Source organism: Nicotiana tabacum, chromosome 5 (assembly GCF_000715075.1).
Source record: "Nicotiana tabacum cultivar K326 chromosome 5, ASM71507v2, whole genome shotgun sequence".
Taxonomy (NCBI): domain Eukaryota; kingdom Viridiplantae; phylum Streptophyta; class Magnoliopsida; order Solanales; family Solanaceae; genus Nicotiana; species Nicotiana tabacum.
Genome location: NC_134084.1, coordinates 18,292,423 through 18,312,685, shown reverse-complemented (window position 1 = coordinate 18,312,685; position 20,263 = coordinate 18,292,423). Strand labels below are relative to the sequence as shown.

Here is a 20,263-nt window from a genome sequence, read left to right as displayed (position 1 = left end):
ACAGATTAACAGTACTATGGAGGAGGCTTGGCTTTTGCTAGGAGATTTTAATACTATGTTGTCTATAAATGATAGAATTAATGGAAACCCTGTCAGCCAAAGTGAGGTGGTAGACTTTCAAACTTGGGTTGAGGATACAAATCTGGGACTACTGAATAAAAAGGGGTGACAATGGTCATGGTGCAATAAAAGGGATGCAGCTGATAGAATCTATAGTAATATTGATTGGGCATTAGGGAATCCCTACTGGTTCATGAAGTATAACAACCTAGAGGCAATATATGAGAATTATGGGGTCTCTGATCACTCACCCATACTATTGAGTACTGAGGTCACAAGAAACTCTTTGCCTAAACCATTTAGGCTTCTTACTGTGCTTATGCATGAGGATGAATTCAGCAAGATGGTTCAAGAGGTGTGGAGCAAAAAAATCACTGGATATGCTATGTATTCAGACTGGCAAAAGCTGCAGATCCTAGGGAGCGAAGCAAAAGGAATGAATCAAGCTTTCAACTCAGTGGATAAAAGACTTGAGAGCCTAAAGGATCAGGTGCAAAAAGTACAAAAGGAGATAGATGATGACTTATTCAATAGCCCATTGATCCTGAAGGAGAAAGAGTTATTACTGCAAATAGAAAAATGGGAAGGTATTCAAGAAAAGGTGTATAAGCAGAAATCAAGGGCAATGTGGATCTCAGCAGGAGACTCTAATACAAGGTTTTTCTATGCTCATTTAAAAGCAAGGCAGGCTAGGAATAGAGTCTCTACCATCTGTAATGCTCTTGGGCATAGGCTAACTGACCCCCTATTGGTAGAACAAGAGTTAATATCATTCTTTGAAGGCTTACTGGGAACAAGGGCTGCTGAATTACCCTGTCTTGATGTGAATATTGCTAGGAATGGACCTTGTTTGGATAGAGAATAACAACAACATCTTGTTAAGAGTGTTTATAAAACAGAGATTTTGCAAGAACTTAAAGGTATGCCAAATGATAAAGCACCTGGCATTGATGGATTTCCAGTTGAGTTTTTTAAGAAATACTGGCACATAGTGGGAGAGGATGTTATAAAGGCAATCAAGGAATTCTTTGAATCAGGGAAACTATTGAAGAATATCAGCAGTACTACTATTACATTGGTGCCAAAGGTGTCCAGCCCTTCATTTGTCAAGGAATTTCGACCTATTGCATGCTGCACTACTATCTATAAGCTCATTGCCAGAATCCTTACATCAAGACAGAAAACAGTGGTGGACTTTATAGTTGGACCTGCTTAGTCAGCTTTCATAGAAGGGAGAAGTATTCTGGATAATGTGATTATTGCTCATGAATTGGTTAAGGGGTATAACAAAAAATGAGTCTCACCCAGGTGCATTATAAAAGTGGACATAAGGAAGGCCTATGATTCAGTTGAATGGCTATTCTTACAAATGGTATTACAGGAATATGGGTTACCAAATAAGATGGTAAGGTGGATTATGGAGTGTGTAACTAATGTGAACTACTCTATACTGATAAATGGTGGGCTTACCAAAAGATTTCAAGCAAGGAAAGGACTGAGACAAGGGGACTCCATGTCCCCATACATGTTTGTCCTAGTGATGGAGTACCTGAGTAGAACATTGAAGACTCTCAAAGACATCCCAGAATTCAACTTCCACCCAAGATGTGCCAAATTAAATCTGACTTATATCTATTTTGCAGATGATCTGATTATGTGTTGTACAGCTGATAAAATCTTTATCCAACTACTTCTGGACAAATTCAATCATTTCTCAAAGGTGACAGAACTCATGGCTAACTTAGAAAAAAGTTCTATCTATGTAGCTGGAGTTACTCAGGATTTCAAAGATATGATCAGTACTGACTATCAATTCAAGCTGGAAGCTCTACCATTCAAATACCTTGGAGTTCCTTTATCTTCAAGGAAGCTATCAATACAGCAAACATACTGGGGACAACTGATAAAAAATGTGTTATTTGAGATGCAAACATACTGGGGACAGGTATTCCTGCTACCAAAGAAGATTATACAATTGGTGAATGTTGTATGCAGATCATTTCTATGGACAGGTAGCCAAATTCCTTTAAAGAGAGCTTTGATATCTTGGGATAGTATTTGTATGCCAACTTCAGCTGGTGGTCTAAATGTCATGGATTTTGTATGGTGGAATAAAGTAGCAATATACAAGCAAATGTGGGCGATACATACAAAAAATGATGCCCTTTGGATCAAATGAATCTACTGTATATACATCAAAAAGCAGGATTTCCATACAATAAGTACTCCTAATCAAGCCTGTTGGCTGGTAAGAAAGGTGTTTGACATCAGAGAGTGGTACCTGACTATTGATTCCTTTGCCAATATAAACAACTTTTGCAGAAAGGGGCAATTCAATATTCAGAAGATGTACACCTTATCGAGACCTCAGTTTCCAAAGGTTCGTTGGAAAGCTTAATATTAGGCACCACTATACCTAGACACAACTTCATTTTATGGCTAGCACTTCACCACAGACTGGTCACAGTGGATAGGTTGACAGCTTGGGGAATACAGGTCGATATGGGATGTGTATTATGCAGTAGTGGAAAAGCAGAAACAATGACTCACTTATTCTTTGAATGTCAATATTCAAGAAATATGTGGAGCACACTGCTTAACTGGATGGGAGAAAGACATCAAATTGGTGCATGGGAAGATGAAGTCTTATGGTTGATGAAAAGAACAAAAAATGGTAGACCCCGTAATAGCATCTTGGCGTTTCTGTTTGCAGCAGTGATATACCATACATGGATAGAAAGAAACATGCGCAGATTTCAGGGGAAACAGACGGATACAAAAAAGATATATGTGACATTGTCCTTCAACTGCATATCAAAGGACAACAGAGGCTAAAATGGAAGAAGATCTTAGAAGGAGTGGATAGTATTCCTCTATGAAATGTAGAAGTAGAGGAATTATTAATATGTAAATGATATTTGTCTTTTTTCTGATAGTTTTTCTTTGATGTTAATTTGAGTCTAACTCCTAAGTCCAAAGGAGTTAAAGGTGCTGTAAATATTTTTACTAGTTAAATAAAGTTTTGATATTTGACCAAAAAAAAAATTCATTTTCTTAACATTACTTAATAGGAATGTATTCACATAAATACGTATGTGTTTCTTTGTTATAATTAAGATTAACCTCCAATTATTCCATTTTCAATTTTCTCATGTTAGCAATGTAGTAAGGCTCTGGCTAAGAGAATATTGCAATTTAAACCCAACCCCACTCCCCGCCCCCCAAACAACAAAAAAATGGTATTGAATTTGTTCCTCTGCTTAGAAGTTCATGATTCACAAGCTAAACCCACAGGGTTTGAAATATGGGTCAACTCATTTAACTAATATAATATAAACCCAAAATATTTCAACTTTTTTCAATAAATTTACATATTCAGAACTGTATAAAAAATGTTACAAAATGGCAATATATTTATATTTGAAGTATTAAATATGGCCATAAGCAATAGTATTTTCCGGCTGAATTTGCCATATAAAATGGAATAAAGGGTACAGTAATAATTAATAGTAAAAACTTAGCGATGTTTTTCAGTGAAGAAAGTAACTTGCCGTAAAAACATAAAATATTAAGAGAAAATAAAATTATATAGCCGCTCTCAAAATAGTAGTTGAATACACACACATCTTGTATGTCATATACAAACATTATACAAATTTTGCATACTTTTTCGGCTACCAATATAATTAGTTTCGGGCGTGGGATAAAAGTGATAATATCCCAAATATTAATTAACATTACAAAATTTAAAAACCCTGGAGCGCTATACAGTTTAATCTCATCAAATGAACGTCTAATCTATTGCATGGCTTTCCTTGGAAACAAAAAAGACAATTTAGGCGTAGGCAGAAAACATCCAATGAGATGCTAAAGATGAAAGGCAACATAATACTGAAACTCGAGCAATTCGAGAAAAGAAATTTAAAGAGATAACGCTACTGAACAGAGATACACCCCAAGTCCATAACTAGCATGCAAATATCTATGCGTAGTTTAGCAACAAAAATCTTATAGTAAAATCTTCAAAAGAGGGCAAAATCATCAAAATAAAGGGGGCTAAGCCTATTCCCCTCTTTATTATCAAGACCTGAATCTCTCACAGATTGAAAATACATGTGACGTAGACGTGCATAAACTGAAGATTGTTACGGCTAGCACAATATAACAATTTAGGCAACTGGTGAAAAACCTTAAAGTTTCAAACTGTACAAATACAAAATAGACCTTAGTACGATGCTTCAACGCTGCTCAAGCAGGCAATTTGGGAAAGGCAAGGGGCAAAGAGACAAGGTTTAGTGACTTGAATTTCTACCAATAGCTAGCAAAATCAAGCAGCCAGTCCTCTGGAAGGGCAAAAACCAGTACGAAGAGAGTAAGGACTGAAGTAGGGAAGCTCTATCGGGGTTGAAAATCTCAGTCAGCTCAATGATGTATACCAGGGGGTCAAAGCAGGCAATAAAAAAATCCACACTATAGGAATCAAATGAAGATTGATGTAATCACTTCCAAGTAATTCACTCTCTCTTCTAAATTTTTAAAAGACTAAGGGCTTTAAGCAAAATGAAAACTTCATCAGAACTTGTTGGGAAGAAAAGATGATTAAAACCAAAAGAGAAAAACAGAAACTTACAGCATACAAAAGCAAAGTGTACCACAGGTCTGTCTTGGTTTATGCAAACTCTGGATGCCATATCTTTCTAAACTCTGAAGTAGGTTATAAGGCCACTTATAAAAAAGAAAACTCTTATGTGAATTTGTGCGGAGAAGTTCACATCTTGAAAATTAGTCAAACTGAATAGCAATATTATGGTAAAAATTTGTTCCTTTCTCCCCATCAACACAGAGAGATAATGACGAGGAAAAAAGGAAGCTTTTGATAAAGAAAAAGATGAAAAGAAAAAGAACACAAAATAGTTTAAATCAAAATAAAGAGAAGCAGATTTTTATTTTTTTAAAAGGGAAAAAAATAAAGAGGAAAGCAGCAGCATAAAAAGCAAAGAGAATCACAGGCCCATAGGTTGACACAATCTTTGATGCCAGGAACTTCCATGAGTAAGCTTTCATAACTCTCAGATACCCAGCACCACGACCTTGCTGAAGTGGCGATCAATTGTTTAACGAGAATGTGAGTTCCTCAAACCACTCTGTAACAGATTAGGTACCTGCCATTTGACTGTGATGCCATTCATCGTCCTTAATATCTACTTAAATTACCACTACACTTTGAGGTGAGGCGTGTCATAGCCGCAGAGATTCAATCAAACAGAAGCATAGTGATGTAGTAGCTAGCTGGGATCCACAATCTTTGAAATTGAAGATCCCACAGCAGGGCAGTGAAGAACGAAACCACAGAGTGTGGGAGCAGAAAACCAACGAAGCAGTAGCAGAAGACACCTCAACACAAAGAAAACAAAAATAAATTTTTAGCAGCATTCATAAGACGTTTTCATTCTCTAAAAGTAATAGATGCCATAAAATACATAAGGTCTAAGTCCCTAAGATAATGGTTCTTAAAATGGGAAAAGTTTAAGAAAATAAAAAACACACTTATAATATAAAACGAAATTGAAACCCGTTTAAGTTGAGGGCATGGCCTCACTTACACAGCTGCGACTAACTCAAGCATAGTAACACATATCCAAAAACTCCTGATCGAGACAAGTAATCATCTCTTCCATTCAGCTCCTGCTTCTGATTCGGTCCCTGAGGCCATTTCTGCATACAAAGCAGAAGAGAAGCTAAGGAAAAAAGATAACATTCTTTATCAATACGAAAGAATAAATAAAAAAACATGTTTGTATTGCATGAGAGCGAACATCCCGATTCAAAACAATACCAATGCTACACGAACTAAGGCATGATGGACCAAATGGATACGAAATAATATAAATAACAATTCAAGAGACAAATCCTAATACATATACATGCACAAGTATCTAAATACCAAACTTTAACCACATTTACACACTATTAAGAAAAGAATATCCAATAAAGAGAGGTGACACAATAAAAGATTCCCAAGTTAGTAAGTTCACCCGTTGGAATAAGGAACTTCATCTCGTCCACGGTAAGGAGATCGGCTATAGCTACGACCACGAGGCGATGGGCTTCGGCGTCTGGGTGAACGTCCACGAGGACTATAACTCCTGTTTCAAAAAGGAAATCAGGAGGGGGGAAAGCGAATTTGCATGTCCTGCTGTATATTTTAAATGAAGTTTTCTTCTGACCTGCGACCATAACTTGGACTCCTCCGATATCTAGGAGGGCTGCGACTTCTACGTTTTCCAGGCACTCCACGCCCTCTGCACTCACGAGCAAAATGACCAGCCTCACCGCACTCGTAGCACTTCAAATCAGAGCCTCCAGAGCGACCGCGACCACCTCCACGGCCTCCTCCTCCTCCTCCTCCTCCTCTAGAATTGTGCGAGAGCTCCACCCTCCATCCATTCTTCCCTGTTTAATGTATAAGGAAGAGAACACCATCAAATGCATCAGTTCCCGACATATTTGCTGAACACTACAGAATATATAGTATAAAGCGACAGCATAAAAATAGAAGTGATTGTCAACCTACAATATATATTAAAAGGGATTGAACATCGGAAAAGGCTAAAAATTGCATGGCCATAAATAAGATAAATAAACCCATTCAGAAGGTTGAACAATATGCAGGAGTAAGGGACCATACCATCAATTTCCCTGATTGCGTCCCGTGCATCTCTTTGGTCATCAAAGTCAATAAAAGCATAACCAGGTGGGCGTCTTGCAACCCAAACACTGCAAGCATTTATATTTTTGGCATTGCTAATCAGAAAGCATTATAGCAAGAAGAACGATCGGAAAAAATAAGGAGTCAAATTCCATAAATGAAATAACCTCTAGTGATACTGAAGTGCAACCAATGCTCTTAATATCTAGAATTAATAAGCCAAATCCCTTTGGTTTAAATCTCAACATATCACTTTCTTTGACATCCATTAATCAGTGTTTTTTTATTCAGAAGAGTACGCAGCACAGACTCAACACATCAAATAGCAACAAAAGCATGAAGATTTTATACGACATCCCATTTCATTAGAAACTTCCTTCATAAATTATTTATGAATATTAGGGAATAATGTACTTGCGAAGTATTTTACACTCATTTCTTATAAAATTAGCAAAATACAACCTCCATACATATAAATACTGTTTCAGGGAAACAGGTATACTCAGCACGCTAGGATACTAGACTAATATTATATCCTTTTAGTTGATCACAAAATAAGACTTTAATGCTCCTCCATGTTAGATTATTAGTGCAAACAATCCAAGCAATGAAGAAAGAATAACTAGCAATCACTTATAATAGGTAGTATTTGTAAGCTAAATATTTAGTTGTTCTACTGTATAGGCAGTATTCAAAAGCCAATAACAAATTAAAATTGCACAAAAAAATCCTATACATAAGAGGTAGTTACTCTCTTCAATTCAACTATCTTGGAGAATATGCAAAAAAAATTCAACGCATTACAAATGCTGAATTCAGTGTATAATTTGCTTTACCTCCTTATAACTCCAAAGACACGGAATTCATCTTCTAGTTCTCTTTCAGTGACCCTAGGATCAAGATTTCCAACATACACTCTTGACATCTCGGAATAGTAACCTATCAAAGAAAAACCCATTTCAGGCAACGTGAATAAAACCTCAAATTAATCAGGCAATTAAGAAATTGAATACTGTCAGAAATTTGCCAAAATCAAACAAATAGGTATTATCAACTCTATTTTCTTGGTAGTACTGTAGTATGCTTATACGGATTTAAGTTGTATACACTGGTTAAGTAATACCTGTAGAAATCTGGTTATCCTGCTATATCATGTCACAGTGCTCACCAGATCAATTTTACTAAAAGGTTTTAACTTATATACAGAAATTTTATACTATCAGGTCATTTTTATCTTTTGTAAGGTAACCTATTTGGGTGAATAGTATAGGATTTTCTTTACACCTGTAAATATCCTTTTGGGTGACCTGATAGTATAGGAATTTCTTTACACGGTGTATACAAATTAAGCTCTTAATAGAAACAGTTACCTATAAAACTGCTTAAACTATACACAGATTTTAAATTAATCACAATAAGAGACATCAATTGAAGAGTTCAATGAAACACTATATTTTCATACACAAATCATAAAATACTATCCTGAATATCCGTAACATAATCAAATTAAATGAAACTAAAACCTTTTTTTTCAATTCTGCGAAATTTCTAATAAAATTATGATTCGCGGAACCACAGAATTAAAGATCTAAAGATAGGAGAAGAAGTAATAACTTCGATATTAAATAACAGATCAAAGTATACAGACCTACAGGTGAAGAATGAGAAAGGAGAGAGAGGAACCTGAAACCCTAGTGAAGAACTGCAACAAAAAGAAACCCTAGGCCACCACGATTTGCTGAGAAAGTGAGGAATATGAATAGGGAATGTACAGAGAGAGATATTTTAGGGTCAATAATTGGATGACTAATGGATATGAAATGGGCTTGAAAGCTGGACTTACTCAGTTAGCCCAAGAAAGCAGATCCCCAAATTTGGGCCTAGGACATAAAGTTTGCAAAATAGAGGAAATGACCACAAAGTATATAAATAGCCATTTTTAGGGCTTCTATTTAGAGATTAGCAAATATTTATTTGGCCCTGAAAATTTGAACTAAAATCTAAACTTCAAGACTTTGTATCCTGAAAATTTGAACTGAAAAACTAAAATTTAGAATACACTAGCTAATTTTTAAATAGCAACCCTCTGGAATTGTTACCTGGTGTCATTTCTACCAAATATTTGTTGTATTTTATTTATAGATAGCTTAAGAGTGTTATTTTATTAGTATCTTATAAAGAACTCTAATAACTAAAATTACATTTGCAAAATCATATCTTATACTCTTATAGTTCACTTCTAGTCTGTGAATACCAGGGATCATATGGTTCACGTATTAGTTATGCGAGGAATATAATGAAAGGATTGTTTATATATAATTAATATGAATGATTTTAATTGAAGAGAAATATAAACACTAGTTGCGGGAAAACTTTAACCGTAAAACTGATTGACATAATTTTGTAAATCTAAGAAGGTAAAAGAAGTGAAAAATTGGGACTGACCTTTTTCCGTGAAGCTCATGCACATACCCATGATCGACCTTTGCCAATATGAACTATAGCTAAATTTCTCAAAGTGTATAACGAAAGAGAAAAAAGACCAGTGAAGTGGATTTGATTTGATCCTATCTTGATTGTTGCAATGAATTCTAGCATCTGATTCCAGACTTAACCACTAAGCTTTAGTTACAACTGGAATCTACAGCATTTTGGCTCCACGTAATGTTAGAAGTTTGTCGAGGTCTTCAGGATTTAAGCTATATGAGTTGAACCTTTAAAATATTTAGTATTGAACTCATTGAATTTTTATGATTTTGGGATTATATATGCTTTTTGTTGCAACTTTAATAATTTTTTACTCGTAATTTTATGTTCTGCGCTAAAAATATTGTGTTCTGATAAACGCGGGTCGCAATTTTATGTGAATATTTACACATTCCATATCAGCATTAATTTAGTTCAAGTGGAAAACCATCTCATCCAACACTTATTTTACATTTGAAAATTTAATATCAGTTGTCAAACACAACTAATTATAGTGAAAACTACTTACTTTAAGCTCTTTGTTGGCTGAATCTGATCCTAATTTTGCAATAAACTAATTGTATTCCTCTTTGATTGTAAAGGAAAATGGTAATGATTTATGGATTAAAGAGGATCTTTCATCTATTATATCACCTTTTTTTCTTTTTGGTTTGAGCTCTCCTATTTACAATTATTGATATAAGAGTTAAGTTGATCAACACATACGTGACACGAAATAGTGACCTGAAACCAGAAAAGGTTGCCTATTGTAAATAATTGAGCCAAAAAAAGAACGAAATACGAGTGATAAAAATATTGTATATTATATTTTGTATAAAGTTTTTGCCAAAAGAGTGATACCAGCTAGGACCAACAAAGTCATCGGTTTCAAGCGGAAAATGAACTTCTCATCTATTAATAAGTAAATCTTTTGCACTCGCATTATAGCATGTTTGGCCAAGTTATTTTTTGGCCAAAAATATTTTTTGAGCCAAAAGTTTTTTTAAAAAAAAGTTAAGATATTTGGCCAAGCTTTTAGCGGAAAAAGTACTTTTACTAGAAGAGAACAAAGTCCTTTTTTCCCAAAAGCACTTTTTAGAAGCTTCTTCAAACAGTAATACTTTTCAAAGTATTTTTCAAATTAATTAATCAAACACAAATTTATTCTGTCCAAAGCACTTTTGAAAAAAAACATTGTTCATCAAAAAATAGGGTGCTTTAACATTATTTTTTAGATAATCTTATCTGATATTTTAATTTTTTTTATTATAAATAGGAAAATGGGGGTCTATTTTGTTACATGCTTGGTAGAATCCACTTTTTTATTTCACTCACTTTTTATAATGAATGGTGGTCCTATGTTGACTTGGTACCATTAATTGAGAAAATATTATTTTGTGTCTCATACAACTGACACTAGTTGTATGAGGTAACTTTTTTGTCTCACAGTTTTATGGACCCAGATTTCTCTGAACCCAAAAGTGTAAGATTGGGGTCCACAAATTTGTGAGACAAAAACGAGCCTCATACAACTAGTGTCAGTTGTATGAGATACAAAATAAAACTTCTCAATTAATTGTATCTCCCTATTCACATGTTTGCAGCATTGAAATTGACTGAATGACTGCCAATTCCGATTGACTATCCAAAGTCATTCTAAATTATTGAAAAGACTTAAGATTTTCAAAGAATTAATTTTCTTCTTCTCAGTGAGGTACGAAATTTGTTATATATTCATCACCGTGAAAAAGATATTGAGATTGGATATTTGAATGAGAATTTTTCATAAAGCATCATCTTTTAAGTCTAATTAGTCATTTATAGATACCCTTTGTTATATTACGTGTTATAGATACATTTTATGTTTTTATACAATGTATTTAATGTATTTAAGCTGTTGTATTCATTAATACAACCAAAAAAATAGGCGTATAAACTGTAATTCCAGCTAAGTTTGACATGTATTTAGTTGTATTCAAGCGGCATTAACGTTAAATACAGAAGGTTAAACTGGTTAAAAACGGAAGGAAATCAAATCACATGATATTCTCCTAATTTAACTCCACGAACTAAGGAAATCAAATCACATGATATTTTTCTAATTTAACTCCACGAACTAAGGAAATCAAATCACATGATATTCTCCTAATTTAACTCAACGAACTAAAACGATTCCTCATTAGTCTGTATTTGAAAGATACATAATAAAGATTATAGCTGAATAAAGAGAAATACATATGAATAATACAGTTGAGTAGAACTGTATACAGTTGAATACAAAATAGAACTTAATTCATCTGAATAAAATACTTGAATACAACAAAATACAACTGAATACAACTGAATAAAATTCTTTAATGCAACAAAATACAACTAACTTCTGCTGAATAAAATAGTTAAATACAACTGATTAAAACTGAATACAAGAGAATACGCATAACTTTTTAATACATCTAAAATATATAAATTAATGCTACTGAATACATGTGAATACAGCTGAAATATACATTCGAATACAACTGAATACAAATAGGCGATTTGGGCGATCTAGAGAAAGAAGCAGCCTGATGGCTTCGCCGGCCAGCGGCCAGCCATTAATTCCGGCTGGTCAGCCCCTTAACACATCTGCCCAACCTCCTACAGCAACTACAAACAATCCCCAGCCCTCAAATCCCACAAACGAAGCCATGAATTACGCAAAAGTTGTGAACCTTACTTCAACGACCACTGCCAAGCAGAATCGAGTCGCTACAGTTGAACCAATTGCTTCAACAAATTAAACTTACCCTAGGCGATTGTAATGGAGTGATAATGGAGGAGAACTAGAGAATTTGGGTGGGAGGAGAGGTATGAATCGTGGGTTGAGGGAGAAAGAGTAAAGTATATGCAAAAAGAGAGAGAACGTGGTTAGTCAATTTTATTGTGATTATGTGAGAGAAAAGACTAAAAAGGAGAGAGAAAAATATTATTTAGCATATATGGTGCCTTAAATGTAGGATGTAACTATAATTAGATATTTGGCTATAAAGTATAAAAGATATCTATAGGATGTAATATTTTAAAATGGTATTTATTTAAAATAAATAGGGTACTAAGGTTTTCTATAGGGTGTAAAAATTTCTATTTGAATTAGTGCATCTAATTTGTGGTATTATCAATACTTTGAATGAAATTTCTATATTTAGAAAGCAAGGAAATGAGTTACAAGACTGTTCTATCTCGACACGCTAGGGTGGCCGAGTTGGTTGAGCAGGAGATCCCCAAATGGAAGATCCCCCGAAACCCTCCGCATACTTTTCGGTCGAGCTCGTCGTATGACGCTTGTCTAGTGCATTTTACCTTTCCAGTACAGTTTGCGAGCTATTGTACTGGAACGAAATTTACCCATAGCACACTCAAAGAGTAGCGGCTACAGGTTCCCTAGTTTAGGTGGGAGGAAATAAACCATTCCTGCCATCAAGCACTATGACTCGTGCGAATCACAATGACCATAACTAAAAATGGAGAAAGACTAGAAATGGAGTCTTAGTATTCAATTGGTTCATCTGATTGGTGAGGGTTCGATAACTAATAAGCTTACGAGGGATGAAATAGATTAGAAAAACAAATTGCGCACCAGCTGCTCAATCAAATGCTAAGCAGAAGCACTCTTTTTATTAATACTATAGATAATTTTTGAGTCACATCTCAAACCTATATTTCACTTTACATTTCCCAAACATAAAAGATCAAGACAGACCATCACTTGATATAAGAAACCACATAGGCACAATAGCCACAATACCAATGGAAAAGACAAAAAAATTAACATATGCTACACTTAAGATAGTGAATGAGCTGAACTCACTTGATCATCAAATTCCTTCAAATTTCCTTTAGGATTCTTCTCAAATCTCTTAATCCCAAAATGCATTAACTCCACATCTTTTGCTTCTCCAACCATAACAAGATCAGCTAATATTTTCCCAATAATTGGTCCCATTTTAAAACCATGCCCTGAAAATCCACCACCAATCACTACATCCTCCCCAAATTCCCCACCAAGAAAATCAATCACAAAATCCTCATCTGGTGTCACAGAATACATACACGACTGCGTTATGATCGATTTTGTAGAGTCGACAAGACCTCCAAATCTTTCCTGAATCCACCGTTTTAGTGGATCCAGAACCAATGTAGGCGCCCATATTCGATCTGTTGGCTCACACGGGCGCCCACCATGCACCGGGATTTTAATCAATCCCGGAAACTCAAGTGACGGAGTTCCATATATGTATGGCTCTCCGTAACTCGCAAAAGTTGGAAAACCATTTTCAATAGTGAATTTTGACTCAAACCCTTCTTTAATCTTCCAATACATAACTGTTGTTTCCAAAGGTTGAATTGGAAGTACAATTCCTGTTACACTTTTAACTAACTTTTTCATCCATGGTCCAACTGTCACCACACATTTTTTACCCCAAAACACCTCACCACTTTTAACTTTAACCAAAACACCCCCTTCAACTTTCTTGATTTCAACTACTTCCATATTATCTTTCACAAAAGCTCCATTCTTAACAGCAAGTGTTTGAAACATAGACACAGCTTTTGTAGGTTTAATAACACCACCATATTCTGTAACAACACCAACCCAATTTTCTGGCAGCTGAATCAATCCACCATATTCGTCAAACACTTGTTTATTATCAAGAACGCGAACGGGGATTGAATTTTTCTCACAGCTAGAGATAACTGATTGAAGAGCTTTGTTATCAGAAGGACCTAAGTCAAACTGTGATGTCTTGAAATAGACTTTGTACCCGATTTCGGATTCGGCTTCTCTCCAGAGGGTTTCGGATTTTAAAACCATTTTCGGGTAGTAATCTTCGGGGTAAGTGGCACGTATTGTTCTTGATTCGCCATGTGAAGAACCGCGATGGTGCAAGAAATCGAATTGCTCTAAAAGAAGTGTTTTTTGGCTGAGTTTTGATGTTTGATATGCTGTGCAGCTGCCCATTATGCCTGCTCCTATTACTATTACATCAAAAATTTCTACGGAATTCTCCATTTTTGTGTGTTTGTTTGCTCTGGTTTGTGTTTGTTGGAGAGTGAGAAGGGAGAGTTTATGAGTTGTAAAGTAAGCTAGGAGAATGATGTTTCTGAAGGATTAAATATTTACGCATATAGCATATCAAATACTGGAAAATTTTGGAAAAAATAATGTTGTATGGTCGCTGTAAAAATAATAATAGCCGAAAAAATGTATAAAATTAATATATTTTTGTATATATATATATATATATATGTTATATATAAAAATTATATAAATTTTATACATATTTTCAACTACGAGATATAAATAGTTTCTGGCGCGGGCCACCATTGAACTATCTAATTAGCAAACTACTTTATCTGACTGAGGTCGCCTAGGCACCTAGAAAAGTCTATTGAAATTTGGATTTTTTATTTTTTATTTTTGGTTAAAAGGAATTCACATATTAATATCTGTAATAAGTACTACTTTCGTTTTAATTTATATTTATATATGATAAAGTTGAATGGATACGAAACTTAAGGGAAAATTTAAAATTCTTAAACTTGTGGGGTGTGTTTGTACGAAGGAAATATTTTTTAATTTTTTTTGTTTAATTGTGACTTAAAAGTTTGTCTTTAGGGGTAAAATAAGAAATTTAAGTTAAATTATTTTCAAATTTAAAAAGGGGTCTTTCTTTTAAGGGACTAAAAAAAGAAATTTACATAAACTAGAAAGGATGAAATATATTTTTTCGTGTTTTGTTAAATGGTATATGCCTGGTGCTAGAGAAATACCTAATTAAGGGCTTAGCGCTCTCGCAGATATTTGCCCCACCATCGCACAAGAACTTAATCTATTTTAAATTTAGGCGTGTGATTTCTAAGTTGTGTCATTTTTATGCATCCTTATATATCATACATCACTATCGTATTTTAACAAATATGAGAATTGCCTAAGATGTTACATGAAAACCTAACACATAAAATTTTCTATTTGAAATTGATGAGAACTCACTATACTCATTTGATGTATTGACATATAAAACAAATGATTTTTAAAATATAGAAAAAGCGCTATATATGTACTTAAGCTGTGTCATTATATGTTAATATTAATTTCTTAATTAAAGACTTGAAGAAAAGGATAGATACTAAACTTATTTAACAAATACAACTTGCAATAAGATATCAACCAAATTCGAGTTCATATTGTTATCAATCATCATGTACACTTTAATCCAAAATATTTTAGATATTTTATTTCAAATCATGGGATAAAGATCGAATTCATTTTAAAATTAAAAAAACGCCAAATTAAGTACATACTTTGCTTTTGCTATATAACTTGTTTGAATTTATCTACTGCATAATGGTTTATCAATGTTCATAAATCACAACCCAAGACTGTTGCCTATCCAACTGAAAAATGATCAAAATTAAATGCTCGTTCTAGTTTTTGTCTTGGAATAATTTAGGATTAAGACATTATAATAAATTATGCGATGTTTAAATTTGACTTTTCATGCTCTGGATAAGTTTCCTATCGGGTAAATTTGACTTTTCATGCTCTAGACATATTGTTAAATATTAATATTTTCAATCTGATTTTAAAAGATTTTTTTTGGAACCGAAGAATAAACCTTTTTATCTACTTTATATTTAACATGACGTTAGCTCGATTTTCCATAAAGAAATGTGTACAAATTAAGAATAACATTTTATATAATATTTTCTAATTGCAACTCCTTCACTGTAATGGCAATCCTATTATTATATTTTAAAAAGAACCACCTAAATATTAGAATACGCATTACCCATTATAAAAGACCTTACAACAACTTCTCAGTAAAAATCTCGCATAGTGGGGTCTGGGGAGGGTAATATGTATGCGGATTTTACCCCTGCCCCGATAGGGCAGAGAGACTATCTCCGATAGACCCTCGGCTCAGAAGAAAAAAAAGAAAAAAGAATTCATTAGTAACTCCAGTAGAAGTCGTAATAGTTAAAGAAGCATAAAAACCAAAAGATGAATGACATGCAATAACAGTAACCAGAGTCTAAGGCCCAGGGCTAAGATAAACAGCAAGAAAAGTGTGGGTTCAACATGAACTGCAAGCCATCTAAGATCAACTCTAATCCAACCCCGCCTCACCCCCGGTATGAAGTAAGGAAAGTTCTACTACCCCTATCCTACAACTCTAATGCTTGACCTCCAGGCCTTTCTATCAAGGGTCATGTCCTCGAAACTCTGCAGTCGAATCATGTCCTGTCTGATCACCTCTCCCCAATACTTCTTAGGTCTCTCTCTACCTCTTTTCGTACCCACCACGGCCAACCGTTCACACCTCCTCACCGGTACATCAAGGTTTTTCCTCTGCACGTGCCCGAACCATCTGAACATCGCTCCCCGCATCTTGTCATCCACGGGGCGACACCCACATATCTCCATTATAAAAGACCTTCTTAGTTAAATATTATCCCATCGTCCGAGTCATGAAAACGTGGCAATGATTAGTTAGATATGCACAAAGACAAAAGAAAAAGAAAATCAGCCATTTTTGTTGATGCTACAGAAATTGGATTGGAATCTTTAGTTTGATTCCAGCCAAAATGGTTCAAGACGTATCGTTTGTGTTTTCTTTGTTTAACCTTATTTGACAGAACACGTGAAACAAGGATTTTCCTGTCTTTCACATGAATCACGAGTACATCCTTTTCCTTTTCCGGTTTGTTACAATAGTGGATTCTGTTTTCTTGTTTGGTTTTATGTCCTTTTTTTTTTTTTTTTTTTTTGCAATTAGGTTACTATTTCAATGAATGTACTCTTTTGACTTCAATTTCTTTGCTTAAACCAATATATACATTCAGTACAACTATATCGAGAACCAAGATGATACACTATAGCAATAATATTTACGTTTTTTATGACAGAAATAAGAGAAAATGGGTCGGATCATGAAACGATCGAGTCATGATTTAAATGGGTTTTTTGATTTTTTTTAAATAGTTGGACTGAAAAAAAAATATGAAAAATAATGTTTAATAAAGCCCTAAAAGTGTTGAGTGACTTTTGAGTTACAATACCCAAAGTATGATGAATAAACAGTTTCCGTTAATTCAGTGATCTTTTGAGAAATGAACTCCAATGTTCAAAGTCAATGAAATTGGTAAACTCTAAATCAAGATCAATCCCTTTCCAAGTTTTATGTCGTTATAGTGAAGTAGACAATACCTATCCCAGTTTATACGTTGAAGATACATTTTTCTGATTGAACCGGACGAATCTTTCAATTTTTTATCCAGCTCTATTCACAAGTTGAGCTCCATCATTCATTTATCAATGCATTTTTTTTGTTCATGTAAAGGGGGGTGCTTAAATCTGATAAACTTTATAACGTATTTACACGCCACTAATTGGTGCCCATTAACAACTTATAACATTCACCTGTAGGGAGATTATTAACATAGAAGTTGAAATAAGTACACACTCTGCTCTAGTGGAATGGATGAGATTCTTCCATCTTTAATCAAAGATCTCGAGTTCGAACCCTGAAAATTGAGAAACCCTAATAGATAACTCTTACCCCTTTATATGAGCATGCGAATCGTGAAGCTGGATAAATCAGACTAGTGGATCCCGGATACTGAATGGTTAAACCTTTTTAAAAAAATAAACCTAAGACTTCCTGGTCTCAACACCCTCTTGACTATGGTTAACCATTGGCTCAAACCTATTCAAACTCCCCCATTAGGATCTTACTCCATTACCTACCCCATCTTCTTCCATTACTTGGCGCCTGTCACTTCCCCAGTTCCCTCCTTTGGTCTTTGAAAAAAAAAAATCCAAGATTTTAAATTAATACCATTGTACCCATTACTCCTTTACTATAAGGGATGAAGTGTAAATATATGTTTTTTTCCGAATAATTTTCCAAATACACATGCATAATTTAAATCGTGAGTTTTGAAGCATCTGCAGCTTAAGTTTTGGATCTGTCAGCATTTCCCTAAGTTAAATAAAATAGGATAGAACGGATAGTAAAAATTTGTATCAGACTAGACAATGTAACTAGATCATCAATATAATAACGACGATCATTTTTAATACGGAAAAGGGCCAAAATTGTCCCTAAACTATTCGATTTGGTACAAAATTGTCTTCCGTCCATCCTTTGAGCCAAAATAGCCCTACCGTTATTTTAGTAGCTCAATAATGCCCTTATTTCTAACGGACTTATCTGGAAAAAAAATTAATTAATATACATGTCACTATCTCATTGGCTAAATGTAAATTCTTACTAAAAAAAAAAAAAAAAAAAAACCCACCAAAACCTGGGTTTTATTGGCGCTACCGATTTTAACAAGAAAAGTAACAATTTAAGCAAGAAAATGTTGATTTTGGGAATGAAATTAAATGCGTATGGGAATAAAATTTCGGATCCTTACTTAGGAAATAATTGATTAAATGAGAGTAAATTCATTAATGAAATCAAATGGGTATATAATGGGTCTGAGAAAATAATTCATTATCTCCTCCTCTAATTCGATTTCATGGAGATTGGAGAACAAAAAGGGAGTTGGCAGTGAGGCGGATCCTTTTTTGGGGCAGGCCCAATAATGAAAACCCAGATTATTGGTGTTTTTTTTTTAAAAAATTTTGGTAAGGATTTATATTTAGATTAATGGAACGGTGACACGTGGATTAATTTATTTTTTAAATAAGTCCGTTAATAATAAGGGCATAATTGAACCACTAAGATAACAGTAGGGACATTTTTGGCTCAACAGGTGGACGGATGATATTTTTGCACCAAATCAAATAGTCAAGGGGCAGATTTGACCCTTTTCAGTTTTTAAATACAAAAATTGCAAAAGGAGAACATTTATAACAATTTAATCCTACTTGAGAGGTGCCAATTTACATTGGGACTGCTAGTGGTGTTGCCCTAACATAAAATTTTGTATAGTATAAACGGGGAGATTAACAGCATTAAAATTTTGCAGCAAACAGGAGAATGTAAATAGATGGTCAGTAGTACAATATCAAGATCCAGATTTACATACAACTAATTCAGTGCTGCAAAGTTTCTGCCCATGTTGGTAATAGGTACTAATGTGGATCATCTAAGAATGTCTTTTAAATGGGCGATTTGCAGCCGTACCCTATTTCTATGCCACCTTTTAATTTATACCTTATTTTTAAAAATTATTGATTTTGTAACCAACTAACAAAAAATCCGTAATAATATGACCATTATACCCCTTCCAAAACATATAAAAGATGCATCAAACATACCCAGAATCAAATTCCAGATCTTCTCCGTATCTCCTCCATTAGTCCGTCTCTCCTGAGATCGCCTCTCGCAAACCAGATTTGAACCAGATTCAAATTCTTAATTCAAAATTACAAAATACATTGTAAGTATTCAAATTCATCTTCAGAATTCAAAATAGTTTTTGAATTACATGTTTTCTGATTGATTGATTGAAGTTGTTTGACGAACTTCACTAATATGCTAAATTTGCATTCTAAATCTATTTGACGGTGAATTCTAACATTCTAATCCGACAAATATGCTGAAACAAGCTGAAGTTATTTAGTTCATATCTAAAAAATTCAATAAAATGAGCAGGCAAATAACACAACGAAGAAAAAATTATATTAAAACTTTATATGAGTGTTTGAATATTTAAAACACCTATGCGCAAAAAACTTCGGCATAGGTGCCGAGGTTTATTAGTTAATATTTAAAAATTTCAACAGGAGGAGCTAGAGTTTTTCTATTACACTGGATAAAAAAATAAAACATCAATTAAAATTTCATATTGCACAAAAAACTTCGGCATAGGTGTTGAAGTTTTTTAATTAATATTTACAAACTTCAGCAGGAGAAGCTGAAGTTTTCCTATTACACTCTGTAAAAAAAACATCAATTAAAATTTCATATTGCACAAAAAATTCAACATAGGTGCTGAAGTTTTTTAGTTAATATTTACAAACTTCAGCAGGAG

General features: G+C 34.1%; 2 protein-coding genes across 2 annotated transcripts; both read right to left on the bottom strand.

The window, feature by feature from the left end:
- Positions 1 to 5,480: 5,480 nt before the first annotated feature.
- On the bottom strand, positions 5,481 to 8,577 carry LOC107809617 (serine/arginine-rich splicing factor RSZ22A). Its single transcript, XM_016634277.2, has 6 exons — positions 8,453 to 8,577; positions 7,606 to 7,708; positions 6,749 to 6,837; positions 6,288 to 6,513; positions 6,096 to 6,206; positions 5,481 to 5,775 (listed from the first exon to the last, which is right to left on the bottom strand). Exons 2-6 carry the CDS (start codon positions 7,692 to 7,694, stop codon positions 5,739 to 5,741), a joined length of 552 nt encoding a protein of 183 aa, XP_016489763.1. The 5' UTR covers positions 7,695 to 7,708; positions 8,453 to 8,577; the 3' UTR covers positions 5,481 to 5,738.
- A 4,281-nt stretch (positions 8,578 to 12,858) lies between these two features.
- LOC107809619 (putative sarcosine oxidase) lies at positions 12,859 to 14,385 on the bottom strand. Its single transcript, XM_016634278.2, has one exon. The coding sequence runs from the start codon at positions 14,283 to 14,285 to the stop codon at positions 13,056 to 13,058; it is 1,230 nt and encodes a 409-aa protein (XP_016489764.1). The 5' UTR covers positions 14,286 to 14,385; the 3' UTR covers positions 12,859 to 13,055.
- Between the last annotated feature and the right edge of the window lie 5,878 nt (positions 14,386 to 20,263).